Source organism: Porites lutea, chromosome 1 (genome assembly GCF_958299795.1).
Source record: "Porites lutea chromosome 1, jaPorLute2.1, whole genome shotgun sequence".
Lineage (NCBI taxonomy): Eukaryota > Metazoa > Cnidaria > Anthozoa > Scleractinia > Poritidae > Porites > Porites lutea.
This window is the reverse complement of record NC_133201.1, coordinates 33213263-33236129: the sequence shown is the minus strand read 5'-3', so window position 1 is coordinate 33236129 and position 22867 is coordinate 33213263. Positions and strand designations below refer to the sequence as shown.

Here is a 22867-nt window from a genome sequence, read left to right as displayed (position 1 = left end):
ACAAATCTCTGCATTACTTCCACGCGTATGCTGTGAAAGACAGGGTCATTCCCAAGGGGCTATCTAACCAACGACCACAAAAGGGTATTGATGAAGTAGAGATGCAGGAAATTTTGCCAACTGCTGAGGTTCAAGAATCCATTTTATCAGACCTATGTTGTATAATTCCAAGAGTAATTGCTGAGTATTTGCCACCCTACAAAACCTTCAGGAAAGCAGTTCATTATCATATACCCCATGCACACTCACAAGAGATGACAGAAAAGTCAGAAGCGGTAAGCTGTCAATGCATGAAAAAATGTTTCAGTGTTAGAGTATGTTGATAAAACACATTGAAGGTTGTCCAGCAGACCATTCAACAGTTGTGTGATTAGTTTCCAGGCCTTTCAAAGATAGCGAGGGTGGGGAGTGACCGTGTTTTGTGTGTAACAAAACAAGGCCTGCACCCCCAGCTTCGTTTCTATTCAAAGGCCGTTCTGAGCCGTAGTTACTAAAACAAGGAATGACCTACAATGACCTACAATGACCTACAATGATCTACAATGACCTACAATGATCTACAATGACCTACAATGACCTACAATGACCTACAATGATCTACAATGATCTACAATGACCTACAATGAGCTACTATGACCGAACGTGTAATCCCTGTAATGAACTAAAATGAAGATTTTAGAAAAAGACAAAAAAAAAAGATCAGGGGACGTGTGTCGTAGTTACTAAAACAAGGAATAACCGACAATGACCTACAACGGCCTACAATGACCTACAATGATCTACGATGAGCTACTACGAGCTACAATGACCTACTACGAGCTAAAATGAGTTAAAATAAGCCCTACAATGAGCTAGAAAATGACAGACAATGATGTTTGTCGTGTGTCACGCTTGGACGTGACACTAGGCTCATGGTATCAAATTGCCGAGCACATTTTGAAAAGGCAAAACAAAAATTGTGCCTGATCTCAGGTAACTCGAGAAACTTGAAAATAGATTATTGCAATCGCGTTTTTACCGGTATATCACTATTATACCCTGTATTGACGGAAGTCATGCAGGCACTTCCTCATTTGGCCTAGATGGGTATGGGCCGCTGAGCAGGATATGGATTTTACTATTTAGCAAACAGAGCATCCTGTTGGACCGGAAGCCATTTAAAGGGTCTTATGATGTCTTATATAGGCCAGGGTACTTAAAAAAAATGAACAATTTTTCTTTTGAACAGGGTCAGAATTTGAAGGCCTTCTTTGTTCACCTCTACCCTTACGTCCCTTGAAGATCCCCCCGGATCGACTGTTGGGGTGACTGTGTTTGTTCAATTTGTTTGAAAAAAAGACAAGACGAAATAAAACTAATGGGAAAGGTTGCAAGGGATGGTTTGGACAAAAGTCACAGTATCATCATACATGTATTATTACACTGTAAATTTATCTCCAAACGTAATAATTAGAGGTGCTGTCATCGTTAAATGGGCTGTCATGCAGTAGACTAAACGCGTTACGTTTACGCACACGTCCCCTGATCTTTTTTTTTTTGTCTTTTTCTAAAATTTTCATGTTAGCTCATTACAGGGATTACACGTTCGGTCATAGTAGCTCATTGTAGGTCACTGTAGATCACTGTAGATCATTGTAGGTCATTGTAGGTCATTGTAGATCATTGTAGATCATTGTAGGTCATTGTAGGTCATTGTAGGTCATTGTAGATCATTGTAGGTCATTGTAGGTCATTGTAGGTCATTCCTTGTTTTAGTAACTACGCAGTGACATTATCACCTGATGATGACAAAGATCACAGGAGATTGGTTCATCGTGCAATCAGGGAAAACTTCTCAGCTTTAGGTATCTATATACAATAATATATACATTTTCTTTTCTTTCCTTCTCACTGATTTTTTTTCTTTTTTTTTTTCCCTCAGAGAGAAGGGTGGGGTGGGGGTGAGGGTGAGGTTGGTAAGAGTGAGGTAACCTTTGTCATGGTTCAATTTTATCCTTGGTGAAAATTTTATTTTGCTTTATTTTGGAGTATGGTGATGTATGTTAATCAGGTTGAAATAAAGAAAAAAAATTAAACCAACGACAAAATTGAACTACAACAGCCTTTTTGATCAATCTTGTCCCCCTCCCAGGGTCATCTCTTTCCCTCTCAGAGTGAGCAAGGAGCGGCAGAGCTAGGAGAGGCCATGAAGACAAGGTTGCTTTTCACTAACATGTCCCCAGCTTTCCTTTCTACACTTAACTGCGCTTTCCAAAAACACGTGAATTCTGAAGTTCAAAAGCCCGCTGATTTTTGTGTTCTTCGCTGCTGTCAATCATCTAAGTGAACCCCTTAGGAATTAGAAGTTTGCTTCAATGGGTTCAAAATTGATTTGTGATGGGTGGATTTCGATCCGTTTTGTGTGTTTCTGTATTTCAAGGTTCATTGCTTGTGATCGTAATTATGACTGAGAGCAGCAAAAAACGAAATTGTGAAGGCAGCTTTTGAAATGCAGAGTTCATGCGTTTTTTTGAAAAGTGCAGCAAGTTGACCTTTCTCAATTGTACACTGTTTTTCATGCTCTGCTAATTATGTTTTCTATGCCCATTCATTTTCCTTCTCCTCGTAATAATATTCATCGAAGTACCTTTTCTATATTCAGATGTGTAACTTCCATAATCGTGTACAAAAAATGGGTAGGAAAATGGTGGGGAAAATTAGTCCCGTTGAATCCTGAGTTTTTTTAACCTCTCTGGGAAAAAGAAATTAGCCCTATTTCTGGAGGGTTTGAAAAATCTGGGACAGTGTATGACAAGGAAAGGGAAGAAGGTTTTGATTGAAATTATGGGGCATTAAAAAACTGAGGGTTTAGAATTAAGCCAGGGTTCCTTTGTTAGTATTTTAGTGAAATACCCTAACAAAAATCAGTTTGTTATTGGTTAGTATATTTAAACTGCATGCTGCTGGTGATGAGAAAAATAATAATCAATTTTTGCTCAGGTATTACATGTAGTCCTAGAGAGCTATTATGATGTTTTTTCATGAAGGCCCACTGCTTTTACGTTATGCTGTAGTCATTTGAACGCTATATTTTAGTCAATTTTTTAGAAGTTTCTTTAAAGGTTTACGCAGAATTTGTTAATGTGCAAAAGTATGTAATTTAGTTTTCATCATTTGTTCATTGCTTGTACATTATAGGAATTGATTGTGACTGATAAATCAAAAGTTGAATTATCAAAGCTACATTTTCTTGAATGAAAAACACGGTCTTTTGTCCTCAGTTTAGCCCCCGGAAAGCTGAAGATCGCATTGTAGGGCTTTGAAATTTCAAAATTTTCTGGGGTAGCACATGACTCCCCAGACACCTCCCCCCCCCCCCCCCACTAGAAAAAGGGGACTAATGGCCCGTTGTTGATACAGTCGGTTACTCTATTCAAAGTTGCTGGCTACGTCAATTTTTATTGAAAGCACCAGCTGGTATACAGTGATTATAACGTACTTTGATTTGGTCTTAACATTAAAGAATTCCTGTAGTTCACTTTATTTTATTAAGGCATTCATCTTTATATTTAACATACATGTATACATTTTTCCAGCCTATAGTCACAGCAAGCAACGATAATATTTCCTTGAGTTACAGTTTTAGAATCAACACTTATCATAAGAATTCTTTTGTCTTTTCTAGACAGGGAATAATAAGGGAAACAAAGACACTATGGATGCCATCAACCTGTTGAGCAAACTCCGGAAGATCAAACCAGGCATGTTTGGTTATGCTGGAACAAAAGATAGTAGGGCTATCACCACTCAGTGGGTCTCTGTCTACAGGGTCAGGGCTGAACAGTTACAGAATCTTAACAGCACCCTAAGGAATTTGTGTGTTGGGAACTTTAGATATTGTAAAGAGCCTCTAAAACTTGGTTTTCTGTCAGGAAATCAGTTTATTGTCACACTTCGCAATGTTACTGGAGATCATAGTACAATTGAGGAGAGTTTGGAGTCATTAAAGGTCAATGGTTTTATCAACTACTTTGGTCTGCAACGGTTTGGAACCACGTCAGTTCCAACACATAAAATAGGTAACTACTATGTTTTGTTGTTGTTTTTTTCTTCTGCTTTTTTTAAATTTCCTTTCACACAGCCACAAGGAACAACCTCATTGATACCTATATGTGAGATGTCTGTAATGTATGCAAATTCTATTTGAGACAACAAGCGCCTTGTACCCTAACCCACATTATCATGTCATTAACCACCCCCCCCCCCCCTTCCCCCACCCTGGGTGAGAAAGAAGGCTAAAAAGCCTTAATTATTTGGGGAAGAAGCATGAGTATATTTTCTTATTCTTCAGTTGGTTTGTCACCTTGCTTGTAACCTTGTAGCCACATGGCAACTGGATAGTCATGTTGGTGGTCAATGAAACTATTTTTTTACAAATAATTTGCATGAAAAGTTAATGGATTTAAGTTTATTCATGACCACCAACATGGCTGCCATGACTTCATTTGGAAACCAGCGATACTTTGCCTGCTGCACTTGCACACTGTCACATGACCTTGAAACAATAAAATGACCTTGAGAGAACAAGTTGTAATACTTATAAAATAATCCCCTCAAAATGGGTTCTGTTTGTGCCCTCATGCCACATTGCATTGAATCTGTTCCCAAGTGACTGTGGCACAATAGTGCTCCTGAGAACAATGTTATTCAGTCAGTAACACATGCCACAGGCGGTTTGGTAGAAATAGTGACAGAGTTCTTCCATTAGGAATCGAACCTGTGACCTTCTGGTTACTAGTCGGGATGCCATCACATTCCCATCATTTGGTTACTAGTCGGGATGCCATCACATTCCCATCATTTGGTTACTAGTCTGGATGCCATCACATTCCCATCATTGAACATAAGCAGGGTGTTTGTTACATGAACCTAGTTTAGTGGCCTTACAAGTAGCTCTTACGAGTCTCCTGTAGCTTTTTGGTACAGCATCTGGACTAGTAAACCAGAAGGTCACAGGGGGTACTTGGATTTTTTTTCTTTCAAGTAGCCTGTGTCACTGACTCAGAGCTCAGTCATAGCAATATTCCACTGATATTGTTACCTCTACGTCTTGCGTCCCTGACGCATGAAAATCCCAAAAGGCAGAAAACAATTTATGGCATGCATCCCGTAGGATGTAAAGATTGATCAATTGATCTGAAAATGTATATTTGTACAAATATCCGGCCTGTAATTATGGTTGTTGTTTAATGATGCATATTTCTCTTAGCCTTTGTTGTGCTTTAAAATAGAAGGACTATATTCTAATTTCAGTATACTGTAAATAAAGAGTTTTGGAGTCTGTCTTCAGATTACAGTGAAACCTGTATTAAGTGGACACTGTATTAAGCGGACACCCTCTATTAAGCGGACAGTAGCTGAAGTACCCAAATTTATTTCCCTTATTTACCTCAAATGAAACCTTTACTAAGCGGACACCCTCTTAAGCGGACAGTAGCCGAAGTACCAAAATTTATTTCCCTTATTTACCTCAAATGAAACCTTTCCTAAGCGGACACCTCTATTAAGCGGACGCGGACACCTAAAAGTACCTGAAATGGTCATTTCTATTATTGCCAACCTGTATTAAACGGACACTTGTAATTAAATTCCACCACCCAACATGCCAGACACCGGAAATGCGAAAGATTGCCTCGAATTGCCACCCACAAATTTTTCGATGTTTACATTAAAAAACGTGACTTGACGAACTTATTTGATTAGTTTCACAGTACATGATTGTTTTCTATTTCGTTTTGTTTGTATAGAGCTTGTTTCACTCATCTAATTTCTTCAAATTTGAGTTGTAATTCATGTTTATGGTACTATGATCAATTGGTTCACTTTGATTAAGAAATTAATGCAAACGTCTACCGTCAAAGTCTCTGGGAGTATTATAAACGCTTCCACTGTTCATTTGAATGGCATTTGACACCTCATTTTACATTATATATCGAAACCTATATTAGGCGGACACCCTGTATTAAGCGGACACTACAGCATTCCCCGAGGGTGTCCGCTTAATACAGGTTTCACTATAACCGTTTGGTTACATATTTTAATTTCAGATTCATTTTTTTTAACAGGGACTTATGATTTTTTAGAAGATGAGTCCCAGGACTCACCATAACTATTTGTAACAAAATCACTGATATTCTAGTCCTAGCTGTATGTAGGATGTTTGTCACATGAACCTAGTTTAGTGACCTTAGCTCAGTCTTCTGTGGCTCAGTGGTAGAGCATCGGGACTAATAACCAGAAGGTCCTACTTGCAGGTTTGACTCCTGTTGGGCGTACTCGGATGTTTTCTTCCAAACTGCCTGTGTCATCGACTGAATAACATCTTCCTCATCTATTCACCAGGCTAAAATAGTATTATTATTCACCATCACATTTCTATCAATAGTTCTCCTGTTTTGAGGGAGGAGCTTACTTCACTTTCTAACCCAGTGCCGGATCCAGACCTTTAGATAAGGGGGGGGGGGGCAGTTTGGTCCAAAAGTAAGGGTGGGGGGGCCCTCCCCTGGGTCCACCACTGTAACCATACATGTTTTTAATGCAACACTTCCAGGTCTTGCATTGCTTCTAAGCAAATGGTCAGAAGCGATTGATCTCCTTCTAAATCCACGCGATGGGGAACCAGATGACTTAAGAACAGCTCGTCAGCATTGGAAGGACACTAAGAATGCCAAAGAAACTCTGACAAAGATCCCCAGAGGGAAGTGTATAGAGAGTGATCTCTTACAGGGTTTGGTTAGACATGGCCCATCAGGACTGGTCAATGCTTTGCAGAGTATCTCCAGGAACACAAGACTCATGTATGTTCATGCCTATCAGAGCTATGTGTGGAACTCCATGGCCTCTAAACGTATTAAGGTATTTGTGACGTTGTCTATTATTATTTTCAGTGATTCTTCTAGTAATTTTAAGTTTTACTACTAAAAGTTATAAAATAACTAAGATAGTACGCGCGCTCTGATTGGCCGAGAGGAGTGTTTGCATCAGAGTATGTAAACATGGTTGTGGCCTCAAGTTGTTTGGCTTTTCGCGCGCTAATCACGCAAGCACAAATTTGAAAAAGTTTTCGAGTTCAAAACTCAAAACGTTTACTTTATTTACCCATTCCTTCGTCGGCTTAAACTTGGAAAATCGTTACAAAGAAGGTGTGTATATTTTTCTTCGCTTAAGCTGACCGTTTTAAGCGAGAAAAATCCGTATTTTGCAAAGCATCTTTTTGCAAAACAAGAACTGATTACGCGTGCAAGACTTCGTGGACAAGATTTTGCGACTGGTAAGAATTTCTCTTTTAATCAGTGCCATACAAAGAGTTTTGCGTTTTTTTCTCGGAAAAGTTATTTTATAAAAGCAATAGAAAACTTTTTTCCTGAGTTTGCATAGCCTGATATAAACACTCGAGGCGTTGGGAGAATTCTCGACAGTTATGCAAACCCTCGACTTCGTCTCGGGTTTGCATAACTGTCTCGAATTCTCCCAACCCCTCTCGTATTTATATCAGGCTATGCAAACACAGAAAACGTTTTCTATTGCTTAAATCGTGCATGCTTTCACTTATAATCCAAGATGCGGTTACTGTAAGAGCTTAGCCATTCAGACATTAAGCTGATTATTTAAAAAACACAAATAGGCCGACCTACATAAAAAAAAGCCAAAGGTGACATAGCGGGTATGTTAGGCTTTCTTATAGTACATACATGTATACATAAATAATTGTTCTTGCATCATATCATGCGCATATCCGGATAAAAGTCAGAATTTGTTTTAATGCCAGTTTAGAGATTTTAACCACATGATTGAAATATTTTTTAAAAGCGTGAACTCGAAAATATTGATCCAATAAAAAGTTTTGAAGAGACTACTAGGTACAGGTGTATAGAAACTAGTATTTCCCGTGCTCTGTTAATACCAAAGTACAAAATATTTTTGCTTTTACTTCGTGTTCGCGGACACAGATGACGTAAAACAAAAGACCTCTTTATTTTCTGTATTTTTCAACTGCGTGCGGTGGACATGAATTTGTGCAAAGAGCAAGCACCATTTGAAAATATGCTATCCAAAAAATTCAAACTAGGCAACGAGTAGTTCCTTTTCCCTGAAAGGATTAGTATCGAGCTAGCGACATACGCCAGCGCGCGTGAAAGACGCCTCCTGCGAGGAAAGGCGAGAAGCGTGTGACGTTTGTGGAACGCTCTTGCCGTTGCGTATTAAGCTCACTCTACTCTCCTGGAGTGAAATCAGTAAGATACGCGTCGTCGAAATTCAACTAAAAACACGGATTTTGGGCCAGCTATGTAAAACGTTGTAGGAACAAATATGGAATAGCCACCTTGGCCAACGATCTTGTAATCTCTACTGAGCAAGAAATTGTTAATGCCAATACAGTCAAACCTCTTTAATACGGACACCAAAGGGACAGAACCAATTGTCCGCTTTACAGAGGTGTCCGTATTATAGAGGTAGGGAAGGTATGATTTTTGGCATTCCTGGGACCAAACGAACTGTTCTTAATAGAGAGGTGTCCGTAAGGAGAGGTTAGACTGTATTTGTTTAGCCAGCTCAAGACGTTCAGGTTGTTAAAACGGCGCAAATGACGCTGTACTTCACTATCTGAACACCTGGAGAAGGCTCATATTTGTTACACTGTATTAGGACTATGGATTGCAACCTGTCAAAGGACACCTTGTAGGGGCATCAAAGAAGTCAGCTGATTGTACAGTTAACAGTGGTGGGTTTCAGAAACTTTGTATTATTTAATGAACTAGGTTTTGATCAAATTATCTCGTGGATGATCCCATTTTTGTTCGATTTCTCTTTGATTTGTTTTCCTATTTAATGTTCTATGTCAGTTCTCCTTGGTAAGTTGGCGCTTTAGAAAGGAAAAGAGGGCTGGGCCGAGTTACTTTCGCAAAGACTTCTGGGACTATTACAAGGGACAGGGAAAAACAGTAGGCCATTTGCACGATGACGTCATTTTATTACTACAACTACTAATACCAGAATACTTCAGTGGTTTGCTTTCTTGTGCAAATGAGGGCTTTGTTGTTTTAAACCTCGCTGGGATTACCAAATTTAAATATGAAAGGAAAAACGAAAAGGATTTTGGTAGTAGTAGTAGTAAAATGACCCGATCGTGCAAATGGCGTTTTGGCCAATAGCTGATGATCGGTACGTCCCCAGTAACGTTTGTACCAGAAACAAGAAATACGACCGTAATGTCAACCTCGATGTCTAGGAAACGAGTTGAAGGAGAAATAAAACAGTCAAACTTCATCTTTGCAAGTGCATCACAATTTTGTTGCTTGTCTTGTCACTGCATGACTACAACTTTAACCTGAGATCAGGCCCAATGTTAGCGGTTCTCATACATTCTCTCAAACGGCTACCGCTAAAAAATCTCTTTTCGTTTCGCCTTGCCCGCCGGAATGTTATTTACAAAGCGAAACAAAAACTGAGCCTGATCTCAGGTTACTACAACTTGAACTTTTTTTGAAATTTACCAAAACACATTTCATAAATTTTACTGCCTCTATTTGACGTTGGATGCTCTCCCCAACTAGCGATTCAACCACAGGACTTTGCTTTGACTTCAAATGACAATTGAATGGGGCGCAAATAAAATCTCGATATGACAGATATTTTAATCTTAGAAAATGTGAAAAGGACTACAGAGTGCACTGATTACCACATATTGCGCGAATTTTACGGAGGTGAGCTTCCTTAAAATGGGCGCACCAGAGTTGATGACCTCTCTTAGTCAAGGTCCCAACAGTGCCTACCTTTAAGACGGTTGACTACTCTTTCCTTGTCAGTTTTTTTTTACTGTATGTGGTATATCGCATTCCAAACACTTATCAAGAACATTGGAAATGCATTATAAGCGTCTGGGACGTTAACATTTTCTTTGCTTAAACCCGCTAATGTTTCCCGCTCGGGAACTTTGCCAATGAAGCCAGCTTGAGCGCTGTTCGAGATAAGTCAACTTATTTAGAAATCCTAACTACACCGTTATTGCAGACAATCCCCAAGTGGAAGATGTGGTGGACTTCATTTCCGAACCCAGTCGCACCGCGGTCACTGTGCTAACGGAAGAGCATCTAACATCCGGGCAGTACACCATTCATGACGTCGTTCTTCCACTTCCTGGTTACGATTCAAAGTAGACAGACTGCAAATTATCTTAGTTGCTAAAAAATATATATCTACGGGTCGCAACTGTTCATCAGTAGGATGCCTAAAATGCGTGCAATTCCACAATTGGTTTCGGCTCCATTAAATCCTATACCAATTGCAGAACATTTTAGGAGGAGCCACCCACCATGTGAGCACAGTCACGGACAATGTATAAGTGAGGAAAATAACGCAAAGTAAAATTAAGACGTTAATAAACGAACTAAATGTACACGTCAATTAAATAAATAAAGAAATAATGCGCGCGCTCAAAATAAAATTGTACGCGCACACGTACCGAGATACATCTGAAATACAACACTAGGTAATAAATAAGTAATGTAAGGATACGATGGTGCAATTCAAGGCTGGATTGCTAATCTCATCTCCCGCAGGGCTGCACCATACTTCTCGACGATAAGACCATGGCGACTGAAGAATTTATTAAATGATTTCTGAAGTAGCTTGGTTTCAAAGCCTTGCTGTCTGAGTCGTAATGAAAGTCCACGGAGTCTATTGATGAAGTCAACTTTGGACGTGCAAATTCTAGCATATCTCACCAGTTGAGATATATAAACACCGTAAGCTGTTGTTTACCCAGACAACCACATGAAAGATCACTACAAAAAAATCATGGCTGATGATGGACTGGACATCAGTAACATGCGGCATAAAGTGAAAGATTATTCTCTGTCTGGCGCTTATCGGTAAGTCTACTTAACAAAAGTGGAACGGTCGAGTGTAGTCTTGAATAGGGCTTTTTTTTTACAGTAACCGACATTTCGACATTCAGTGCGGCGTCACAGGTGCATCACGTCAGTTGATCTTATTGGAACCATGATGAAAACCCTTCTTATTCGTTCAAAATATTCCTGTTTCGGATTGGCATAAATCCCTTGGCTTATTGTTTAAAACCAGCTAGCGTTGACCAAGTTTGGAAGATGTTTGGCGGCCTTAATACAATCCACGCCAATTGACCTCTCCAGAAAACACCATAACATACCATAATACTGTTTGTTGGTCACTCCAAAATTTTGCTTGAGCATTGTTTTCAGTTTCTCTTGAAGCCATTTTACTTCGCAAGAGAAACTAGTACTGCAGATAATGCTTATGCAAAATTTTGGAGTGACCAACAAACAGTATTATGGTTCGTTATCATGGTGTTTCTGGAGTGGTCAATTGTACTGAAGTGACGTCGACAGAAATAGGGGCAGCAGAAGGCGCGGTAGGTCAGCTCTTTTTACCAGGGCTGGAGAAGATTTTACTCTTTCGCAAAACTACCACTCAATAGTTAACAATTGCTATTTAAAGAATTTCTGCTAGACTAAACGTCCCTTCATATCCTGAGATTCCCGAGGAATAGACCAATGATGTGAACACGGGATCTTTACGTAGATCGAGGTAAGCACGCTTTATTAAGTTGGAAATATTTTGAATGAATAATAACTGCAACGGTTATTGAATTCGGCTTTTGAATGATACATGTAGAGAATTAGGCATATCTTGGAGGGTGTTATACGCCTCCTCGGTCTGCATAATTCTTCATATTATAACTCTGCCACTCAGCTCTATATGAGCACGCATTTTCCCACATTGTTCTCGATACATTTCCATTGGTGCAGTGAGGAGAACTTGTTTTACAATCAAAAACTCATTTTACTCGATTTTTTTTACAACCTTCATGTTTGATTATATTCGATAACCAGTCCGGAATATCCCTAAATTTAAGGACAGGGCCAACTGGTCACGCGGCACTTTTCAACCAATTATGTTTATCAACAAACAAATCAAGACATCGCCCCAGTGATCAAAAATTTTAAAAACAGCGGACGGAGTCGGACAGAATCAGTCATCGTTTCGAGGCTCTCAGGCATATCTTTAAGACTTTTCATGAGGCATGCACAATTTTTTTAAGTGGACAGCGTATCAGAAGCCATATTGGAAGTGTCTCGTGAAATATTCAGCACATTTTGTGGCTTATTTCTTCTTTTAAACAACGCGATGTATAGGTGAGATTTTGGTCGGTTTTCAAGGTAGGTGAACAAGCATCTATTATTTTTTCGATTCACAGATTTTTTGCGAAGTTCTAGATATTTTTCCTCGATTGTCACATCGGTTAACTTTTATCATGTTGAAAGTGGGGATGGTAGACAACCTAGAATTTTGGTAGACAATTTTTGAATCGGCCGAGGTCCAAAACACGCACGTTTTCCACTCCCGGGTCTCTCACAGAGCCGTGTTATTACCTTTTTTTCGCATTAGTACGAGCCTTTGCCGTTTTTCTTTTCAAGGCCAAAATAACTTTATTAGCGTTATGGATATTCAAGTCCAACATCTCGCCTCACTTTGCCGAATTTGTGGGGATGAAATTGAAGATCACAAGCGCAAGGTAGATACTAACCGCTTTGTTTCTGAAATTCACCAAATCTGGAAAGATTTAATGCTGTTTGATTCTCAAAATGTTCATCCACCAGTAAAAAAACAATCAAAGAAAGAAGGCAAATTTCAACTGTAAATGATGTATTTCGCTACTCATTGAACATGCACTGATTATCTGGGATAAAATTAAAACATTGCAGGTACTACAGCAACCAAAGAAAGCACCAGATGCGTGAAGTCAACACGAAACAACACAAAAAAACAAACAAGAAAAATCAATAAATTTGAACTACTTTTTATTCTGGTTATGATGACTGGTTCTTTGATTCTTGACCTGTAGAAGTTAATAGGTAGTACTAATCTTGTTTTGTGCGATCTCAACAAATTTTCACACTCTCTTTATAAGGCTATTTTTACACGGGACCAGTTTGCTTGTATCAAAAATCTTGCAAGCCACGCCATTGAAGCCCACGAGCTCTGCGATCGGTCCGGAATCAGTTCGAACACCCCAATGATTCCTTGCAATGATTAATGTTCTTATTCTCTTACATGAAATGTTTTCTTTGAAATATTAAATGTGAAACCTAGACGAATACTGTAAGCTCATCTTTAATTCTGTCCGACTCCGTCCGCTGTTTTGAAAATGATCACTGGGGCGATGTTTTGATTTATTTGTTGATAAACACAAGCGCGCCTTCTCACTGGTTAAAAAGTGTCGCGTCACCACTTGGCCCTGTCCTTAAATTTAGGGATATTGCGGACTGATAACACCAACCCTTACCTGGGTGAAACAAGAAGTCGCCCTTATTTTTGAACTGAAGTTATTCTGAGGGAAAGTGAACTAAATGCGATTTTCGTTTCTGCTTTAGCCGAATTTTTTGCCACAGTTGGAACGTGGATTTTTCCAAAATCGTCATTGAGTTGCTAACAACAATTGTACTGCAAATCATAGTTATTATGTATTCCCAATCATACTATTCTTAAAGAATGAATCACAACTGAGTTTAGGTAGCTTTCACAGGTCTGCATCGGCTTTTACAAATTTCTTTTCTTATATTTTTATTTCTCTGTTTCACTAAGGAATCATGTCAATCGCTTTTCAGTAACATAGGATGAATTAGGCTTGTCCTTTCAGTCAGCTTTCCCGCACAATGCTCACTTCAATGTACTTGATGCCCACTTTTTCGTTGCTGGCATCAGCGTATATTTCCAGAAATAGGCCTTTTTGAGCATTCAGCTTGTGTTGGAAAATCATTTCACTGCTGAAGCCGCCATCGTGGGAAGTAAAACAGGTTCCCCACCGGTCAGACAGACCTAGCTTGGTCTCGACCCTTCCCGGGTAGTAAAACTCGGCAGGCTTCGGCAAAGGCGAGCCATAACGACGATCGCTACCCATTGTGTTGCCGCTGCTTCCCTCAAGTGGATCACAAGGAGACGCATTTTTGTAATTGTTTTTGTCGCGAATATGAACACCAACAAAAAACTGACCGTCGGAAATCACGTACGAGGGATCGCTTTCTCCCTGACCGATATTAATGTCAGTCCCGATGACCATTTTTATAACAAGGTTTGCATCGGCGTTTAGCGTTTCTGCTGGAATGAGTGGCACTTGTATGAGGCGAGCGTAATTCACTGGTGCGCTCAGGAAGGTCAGTTTAGTGGCAGTCACGGTATGTTGATGGTAGATAAAGCTTGCTGCATTCACTAACTTCATGGGTGTAAACAGCTGGTAGTAAGGAATTTTTTCCTGGAACAAAAAGTATAAGTTTTAGTGGAAATTGTAATTACAATGTACGCGTTACGCGTTGTTGACTTATGGGTGTTAGGCTTCATTAACTGCGTTGAACAATTCTGTTGTTAAAAATTTCTTTACTTGTATTAAAACTGTCCTCCTCGCATCGGAAATTTTGCGTCGGCAAGTTTCAGCTGGACTAAATATGCTTGACAGAGAAATGATTTGTGATTTGTGGCGCCCTTATGTTGGGGGTACTCCCTTATATAGGCTATATACGTGCGGCGCCAAAGGGTATGTTTTTTTAGCCGTTTTGGTCTGAAACTAAGGGTATCAATGTCGACCATTTTGGTCTAAAATAGGGTATGGTTTGTGCATGCTAGTCTTGAATTGGGTGTGTTTTTTAGAAGAAGCTACTTCTTCCTCATTAGGCGATAAGACCATTTCCCTTTTAATGTTTACGTCAACCGTGTACGTGCCGTAACATTTTGTCGCGCGCTCCGGTCACGCGTCAGGTCTGAAATAGGGTAGGGAAAATAACAGGGTTTCAGAAAGCGTGCCGCACACCCGCACTAAATTTTTCTGGAAGTACCCCCTCCCCCCCCCCTTAAGATTCAGTAAAGGTGTAAGCGTGTGTCAGGGTAATTGGATATATTTTACGTGTTGCGTGGGCTATTTCAGTGTGATCATGTGAAGGTCTTGGCCTTCGATTGTAAGAGAAACGGGTATTTCTCAGTCCCCACTAACTTTATAAACGAAAATTGAAAGGCTGTTTCGGGAGTTTTAAATTTCGCGATTTTGTGAGAAATATTATAGTGAACAACAGAAATATTTACCGTTTAATGTAACATGTTTCTAACTCATTGTTGGGTCGGGTGTGTATACTGAAAAGTGCGACGAAGAAAGGTAATTTTCGTACCTAAAACTAAACCCATCAAGTCTGCAACTAATAGCAACTATGATAGTTTCATTGTTTTACGTAATATCTTGATAATTTTCGCGAGAGTTGATAACTTAACTACGTGTAGATAAGGGCCTTCAGTTCTGAAGAGCTATCCTTCGAGGATTATGCACAGTAGACCATAAAGGAATTCCATGCTATAATGTTGTGGTAGCATATACATTTATGCAGGTTGTGAAATATAGAGTTAGAAGTTTCTTACCTTGGTCTCAGCTGAAGAATGCTGCACTGAGAACAGTGCAGCTAAGAAGATCAACACTAGCATTATATGAAACAGATTATAGGGAACGAATCGTTCTGGCATGCGGTAGAACAGAAATAAAGGGGAAAATTAAACATGGAATATACTTATAATGACGACAGTGACAACGTCTTGACTTTTGATTGGATAACTTTTACATGATTGACGGCTGCGTGAAATCTCGTTCCCTCCCAGAGGGCGTTTAGTGGGCTAGAGTATCGCGGCCCATGGGAACGCGTTTGGGCTTTATGCAGTGACTTCGGGTCAACTGATTTTAGATCACGTACGAGCATTATCTTTACTCTTGTATCACGTCATTTATGATATTCGTTTACCAGTCGTCATTGTGAATAGCGTAGAAGTCCGTTTTTTTTTTACCATTTCCACCGTTCTCGTGATTAGGGAAACCGTAAACGAAAGCGCCGCTTGGCGTTTGGACTGTTAACAGTGTCCTATTTTCCCGTAAAACCGTCGAAACCAAGCGCTTACATAATGGGTGGTCATCTTGGTTTTAAATTTACCAAGGGGGCACTTATTACGGAGCCCAGTTAGTGCCACATAATTTTTATCATCAAGTTTCTTTTTCACAATGTTAGTTTTCTCTGGCACGACTCTTTTTTTTCGGCACGACTGTTTTATTGGCACGACTCCTCTTTTTCAGCACGACTTTTTTCCTACACAATTTTTTTTTTTCGGCGCGACTTTTTTTTCGGCACGACTTTTTGTTTTCGACACGACTTTTTTTTTTTGAGAAAATGCAAAGGGTGACAGGCCGCACATCTATACCGGCGTGAAACCTTGTGTTAACCCTTTATATTTTAGCTCTAACGACCATGTCCTTTAGGGATTTTCCTTTCTTGTAGGAAATGATGAGTGGTTCTTTAAAAATTTGGCGAAGTAACGGTTGGTTTTGTATGAGATTCCATTTTTTCGTTAAAACTTCTTTTAAAGTAGACACTGAGGGCTGGTACTGTGTCACGAAAGGCAATATTCTTTTGCTTCTCGTTGTTTTGTTTCAGGAGTACAGACTCCCTCTCTGTGAACTTTATATGTGATAGAAGGTTTTCTATCATAGTTTGTGGGTAGCCTCTGTCAATCAAACGTTTTCTGAAATTTGAAATATTATCCTCAAACGTAGTTTTTGAGGAGTTTGTTCGTAGGATTCTCAAGGCTTGTCCTTTGACAAATCCTTTTTTAACACTCGGCGGGTGACAAGAGGTAAAATGTGTGTACTGGAAGGTTTCCGTGTTTTTAAAATGTGTCTTTACATCAAGGATAGATTTTCCTTGAATCTTGTGCTTTTGTATACAACCGTGTCTAAAAACACAGTCTCAGTGTCAGATATTTCGGCCGTGAATTTGATAGTTGGGTGGTGTAAGTTTGCTTGTTCGATGAAGGCTTCGATGTCTGGTTTACTTATGTCCCATAGGGAAAAGATATCGTCGATGTAGCGTTTCCAAACTGTAGGTTTAAAAACGGTTCTGCTTAGAATTGTTGTTTCAATATGTGCCATAAAAATATTGGCAAAAGAAACTGCTATCTTTGTGCCCATTACAGTACCATGGGTTTGTAGCTAGTGTTTTCCATTGAACTGGAAAGAATTTTCTTTGAGGAGTAGTTTAAGCATTTCCCGCAGGTAATGTGTAGGAATAGAAGGGTTGTCTTCGTAGAAGTTTCATATGCTTTACAGACAATTCCAATGCCCTCGTTCTGTGGTATATTTTTGTGTAAAGACTTGTGACGTCCATCGAAACAAGAAATGTCTGTTTTTTCACCTTTTTGTTTTCAATAAAATTTATAAAGTCGGTGGTATCTTTAAGTTATGATTTCTGTATTTTGATATTGGTTGCAGTAGTGAATTACGATGACCATGTGCTCCATGCCACTACAATAATATTGGTCAGCGGCGACCTCTCCTGGTCGTGCCGAAAAAAAAGTCGTACCGAAAACAGAAAGTCGTGGCGAAAAAAAAGTCGTAAAAAACAATAGTCGAGGCGAAAACAAAAAGTCGTGGTGAAAAAAAAGTCGTGCCAGAAAAAACTGACGTCGTGAAAAAGAAACTTGATGAGAAACTTTAGGTGGCACTAACTGGGCTCTCCTCTCAAAGCATGTGCCCACAGGGTGACACAAAGAAGCTACGGAGAGAGAAAACACTAAGTTGAACTCAGGTTAGGGCAAGCGTACTAAGGGTTCTATCGTATCGGGATAGATGGCCACAGTGTGATTTTGCGTCGACGATGTACACCTCAAAGCCCTCCTCCCTCGGCGCAGTGGAAACCAAGATGGGCGATCTTTAAATCGTCGATCTTACCAACCTCGTCCCCAGGATCCTCTCCTATCCGTTCCCTGGGGACGAGGTTTTCATCTTACGTGAGAGTAGGGGATTGTTTTAAGGAGGCAGCGTGACCTAGTGGTTTGTGCGTCGGACTCGTTTCCAGCCGTCCCGGGTTCGAGTTTCGCTCAGACCCCGTATGTGGATTTGTTATGGGTCGTCCCGAATTCATATCCTTAGCGACGTTTGTAAATAGCGAACTGTTTGCTTCCAGCCCGTTGGAGTTTTTAATCCTTCTCCCCATGTGAGGGAATCCAGATTCCGCAATCCTAGAAATTTTTGCTTGTGGAATCCGGAATCCTGGGCCTTGGAATCCGGAATACAGCTGTAGGAATCCGGAATCCCAATGTTTTGAAATTTCTTAGAATTCAAGGAGACACTGTTGTAATATTCAGTTCTAATTTATTCTCGATGGTGAGAAAAGTAGATTATAACAGACTTTTTATTAATCAAAATTGTCGTGCAACGTTTGGCATGGAATGAATTCAAGACGCCGAGGAATTTTTGTTTTGCTTTTTCTTTATCAGTTTTTAGCGTCTCAAAAAAAAAAAAGAAAAAGAAAAAGAAAAAAAAATGGAATATCGTTATCCATTGTCTGACCGTCTGGAGGACTTGTGACCTAAGTTTAGACCAGGAACTCTGTACGTTTCCCTTAAGCTTGAGTACAGAAAAGATTTGACCATGGATTTCAATGGAATAAAGCCACTTCTTTTCTAGTCAGTGGTCCGTTGTTTAGAGTTGTGGTATATGTTTGATTTAAAGCAATTTTGTTGCATGTCCGTACATACCAGTGAAGAGTTTAAACATGATACTTTTACAGTTGAAAAAACTAGCAGAAGTGTGTTTTTAAACCTGATAATACGCTACTGCAAGTTTTTTGAACGGCTTCAAAATCTCTTGATAAAGATCAACTCATTCTTGCACTAATAAATAGATTTGGAGTTATTTTGGTCTAAAAAATTGGACGTAAAGTTTAGCCGTGTCTTTATCAGATATAAAGACACTAGTTAAACATTAATTTCTTTTGTGTTTTCTTCACGAATTTTTAATGAGTTTTATATTTTTTTTTTCTGAAATCACCCAGCCCCTTCCTCATACGTTAATGGCTGACTCCTAAAGTTAAGTATAGTATAAGTGTAGTATATGAATATTATAAGTATAGTATAAGTTTATTTTTTAAGGTGAAATGTTAAGTATATAAAAAAGGCTTCGCTTTAGTTAGGCTTGGCTAAATCTATATTATTACTCCCCAAACTTATCATTGTGTACAACGCAAACTGTAGTTCAATTTTATCCGTAGTTTAAATTTCATTTTCCTTTGTTTATATATAAGATGATGAGCGCTGATCCACACCGGTTACCACCGTTTTAGGGAAATCGGTCAGATTTTTCATAATAAATATATAACTATTTTAAACAGAAAAATTTCCGAGTTGAAATCTGTCAATTGGTTTTGGCAGACAGTAAACATCCTGTCTGAATGACTCAGAAGACTTTTGGTAGTTGAAATTCAAAAAAAATTTCAGAGGGAGGAAGCCCCCGGACTCCACTAGAACCTTGCTTTTTCGGCGCTTGTTTAGGAAATCGGTCAGTATTTCATCCGCGCCCTGAGTTCGGAACAAAATAAAATTTCTCCTCGGCTAGTTTACATTTATACATTGGATTGTCGTGAACAAAGTCCTTTCTTGCCGCCAAAATTTAACGCAGAATGAAATCTAACAGAATAATATTTCTCCGTTTTTCCTGAAACTGGATTAGATACACGTCATCGTCGACTTGGTGAAGGAAACGGAAAATAGAATACTGTAAAGTAAGCAGATGCCGGGGGGGGGGGGCACTCAAGGGAAGTTTGGGTAGAGGTGTGCCCCCAAGGCCCGCAAACCCCGACCCTATTTAAGACCAAAATTGTTCATTTCTCTACACTGTTTAGGACAGGAAATACTACTTCCCGACCCTGATTTGCTATTTTTGCATACAGAATTTAATTCTGTATAGTTACTCACCTTCGATTGCGTGACCAGCCAATTATCGATTATCTCCTGCGAAAAATAAGTGCACGAGAAACCAAAGCTCTCGGGATACAGTAAATTTATTATTTCCTGTATGACCAGCTGTCCTTTTGTCATATTTTAAAAGTGGTTAACTAAGATGGTTAGCAAACATACTGTCCCACTTTTAAAAGTGGTACAGTAACTGAATGTTCTGTTCTTCTGATTTTACCCCAACCCTGGAGTGTTCAAAAGATATATTTGCACTACGCATGAAAGGCAAATGAATTAAATTTTAAGGTTCAAGGCAGTTTTTAAGGCATGGGCTACCAATGGATTAGTCAGACTTGTCATAAGGTGCATTGCACAGAAAATTGCAGGCATGGTATCTCTGCTATTGTATGTCCAGTAAGTGATTTTCCAGTAAACCATCGACTTTTTAACCCCAAAAGTTTTTTCCGTTCAATTCTTATCTGTGAGATCCAAACTTAGTTAAATTTCTATAATTTGTTGTTAAATACAGTTCTGCAAACAACTAAGTTTTTAATTTTGTGTAAAAGTTACATGAAATTGTATTGTTTAGCCGTTAATCATCATGCTTTCTCTCTTTAAGTCTAGTAGGACTTAAGCAATGGCATTGCTTAAGTCCTACTAGTTGTTCTCCATGTCTGCTAAAGAGGAAACAGTTTGCTTTTTTCAAGAAATTGTTCTTGCCCACTGCGGTTTCAATCCAAGGATAGCAGCAAGTCTGTCGTGGTCATATACTGCTACTTCAGTGCAAACGAAGCTTAGGCGCACAAGTCAGCGCTTGCGTTTAGTCAGGTGCCGAAAATGAAGAGGAAACTTAACCCCAAGGGCGTCCATGTTCGCTCCGGCTCCAAAAGGTACAATCCAAGATAGTAAAGCAGTTGTGCAGTAAAAAGTAATGCGAAAAACCTGCGGGGCTGGGAAAAGAAAGGCGTCTTATTTTTCTTTGGATTGTTCTATTTTCGCGACGTGGTACAGCTCACGAAATACTGACAAGCTCAGTATATGTCTTCACCACCGAGAGTCACTTGCCCTTGGCCGGACACGCCCCTCACGTATCATGTTTCGTTCCTAAAGTTATTTCAAAGCACAGCACCAAACCTAATCAGCGGCCGAAGGCAGAGAGGGGGATGAGCAAACGGATGTCACAGCATATTTTGCAAGAAACCGGTATCCTTGTGCTTATCGGCTCAGGAACGGTTGATTACTACTAGAATATCAGGGTCAGAATTTGAGTGCTAGAATGGGAGGGAAGGAAGAAAAGGAAACCGCCGCGCACACCTGTTAAGTCTTTTATAAATGTCTCATCCTGACGGTTTCAAAGAAGGGCGTTGTGGCTGCTATTTAATTTACAGTGTCTGTTGCAGGTGTCGAATTAATCTTACAGCAACTGGAAACGTCGCCACACCTGTTGAAACTGAGATTGTTTGTCGGATGAACGGCTATAGCTTTGGTATATTCACAAGGGCGTTTTGTCCAGTGAACTGAGTTCGTACTTTTTCTTAACGAAGGGATGGGGTGCGTCAAGAGAAAAATTCGGGGAAAGGTTGCTCTCTTTAGGGGGGTGGGTTATATTTGTTGATATCAGGAGTTCTGGCCTGGATAGAGTCGTTGTAAAGCTATTTTTTCTTCGGGGTATCGGTTTACCGGAAGCTGAACAAGGAAAAGTCAATGGTGCATTTATGGAATAATAGAGATTCTCATGGTCTAACAGTGCGACGATTAGACTTCTGCATGGGAAGGTGCCAACGATCAAAGCCCGCATTAGAATAAATGATAATTGAAGGTCATGATGTGGAAAAAGCAAATGATGGATGCCATGCAATCCTCGCGGGTGGGGGTGGCATTTCTGGCCTTAATGGTTGCCCCTGTGACAGAAGGCAAGCATGCCCAGATTGTCCAGGGGTTGCTAATGAGACCGTCCCTTTCTTAGTACCCGTTCCCTGTCTTAGACCCGGGCAAATTTCTCGACATTGCACCATCATTTTGGGCTTAAAGCTTCCAAAGTCCAACAATAATAGCGCATGTTCGCGACGGTTTTTTAAGTCAGTCAAGTTCTTAAACCAGGCCTTAAACGACCAGTTTTAGGCATCGATAACAGTTTAAAGGCATACAAGCCTCATGCAAAAGACAGTGGAAAGGAAGTGCACATCGGTGATGGGGAAAAAGGAGTAGCCCACGGTTATTTAGGGGTGGATCTTTCGAAACATTCTTATAGTCTTGGACAGATATGCATTGCTTAAAGTTTTAGAGAAACCAGGTGTAAATTTATAGTAACAAACTGTTAAATATACATCAGCAAGATTTTTGCGAATCCTATTTTTCGCTGAGACTATCGTTTACTGGCTGGTCACCCAAAGGTAACGTACTTTCCCACGTTTGTTTACTCACCTTTAGCTCAGCAATACACTGCGTCCCACAAGGGATCCAAATTGCGCTAGAATGTTTTCCTATTCGGCCCACTTTTCATCTCTGGTAAGGCACTGCAAAACTGATTCATTTACGAAGATTCGAGGGAGAATTATTTCTTGATGTTATTCTGATTTCGCAGTCACGGGAAAACAGACCTAGACTTAGGTCCACTCGCAGACGCCATACTGCCATCTACAAGATCTCAAGAACAGAAATTACCCATTGAACGGCCTCTCCTTTTGAAGATTGCATGCGATTCATTAAAACAGGTACATATAACAAGAATCCTGTTAGTTTCTCCTTTTTAACGCGCTCAAATCGACGCATAAAACTAAGGTCACGTGCACGTGTCAATTGACCCTTGGGTCAATTAGCGGTTGTTTGGGGCAAAATAACCTCAAAATAATCAATCTGTTTTACAAGCGTTCGCAAGAACACCAGACTAACTTTCAGATAATGTTGAAGTACTATATCTCATTGGGTAGTAACCGGGATTTGGGGTGAGTTGGAGAATTCCCCCATATAGAAAGTTCGATTTTGGTTTTAGCGGTAAATTGTTGTATTTATTAGCATTATGCAAATTACGTTTCAA

The 22867-nt window shown here is 39.7% G+C and overlaps 1 protein-coding gene and 1 pseudogene across 1 annotated transcript; one reads left to right on the top strand and one right to left on the bottom strand.

Moving 5' to 3' along the window:
• The window catches only part of LOC140928252 (pseudouridylate synthase 7 homolog), a 97930-nt pseudogene extending 87016 nt beyond the window's left edge, over nt 1-10914 (top strand).
• A 2670-nt stretch (nt 10915-13584) lies between these two features.
• LOC140937376 (uncharacterized) lies at nt 13585-15581 on the bottom strand. Its single transcript, XM_073386933.1, has 2 exons — nt 15478-15581; nt 13585-14329 (listed from the first exon to the last, which is right to left on the bottom strand). The coding sequence occupies exons 1-2, from the start codon at nt 15577-15579 to the stop codon at nt 13718-13720; spliced, it is 714 nt and encodes a 237-aa protein (XP_073243034.1). The 5' UTR covers nt 15580-15581; the 3' UTR covers nt 13585-13717.
• Between the last annotated feature and the right edge of the window lie 7286 nt (nt 15582-22867).

Bases quoted from the DNA above. Each gene is read 5' to 3' on its own strand.
- LOC140937376 (XM_073386933.1), bottom strand. From the start codon at position 15,579: ATGCCAGAACGATTCGTTCCCTATAATCTGTTTCATATAATGCTAGTG. The intron at 14,330-15,477 runs GTAAGAAACTTC...TTTTTGTTCCAG, and splicing joins ATTCTTCAGCTGAGACCAAG to GAAAAAATTCCTTACTACCA.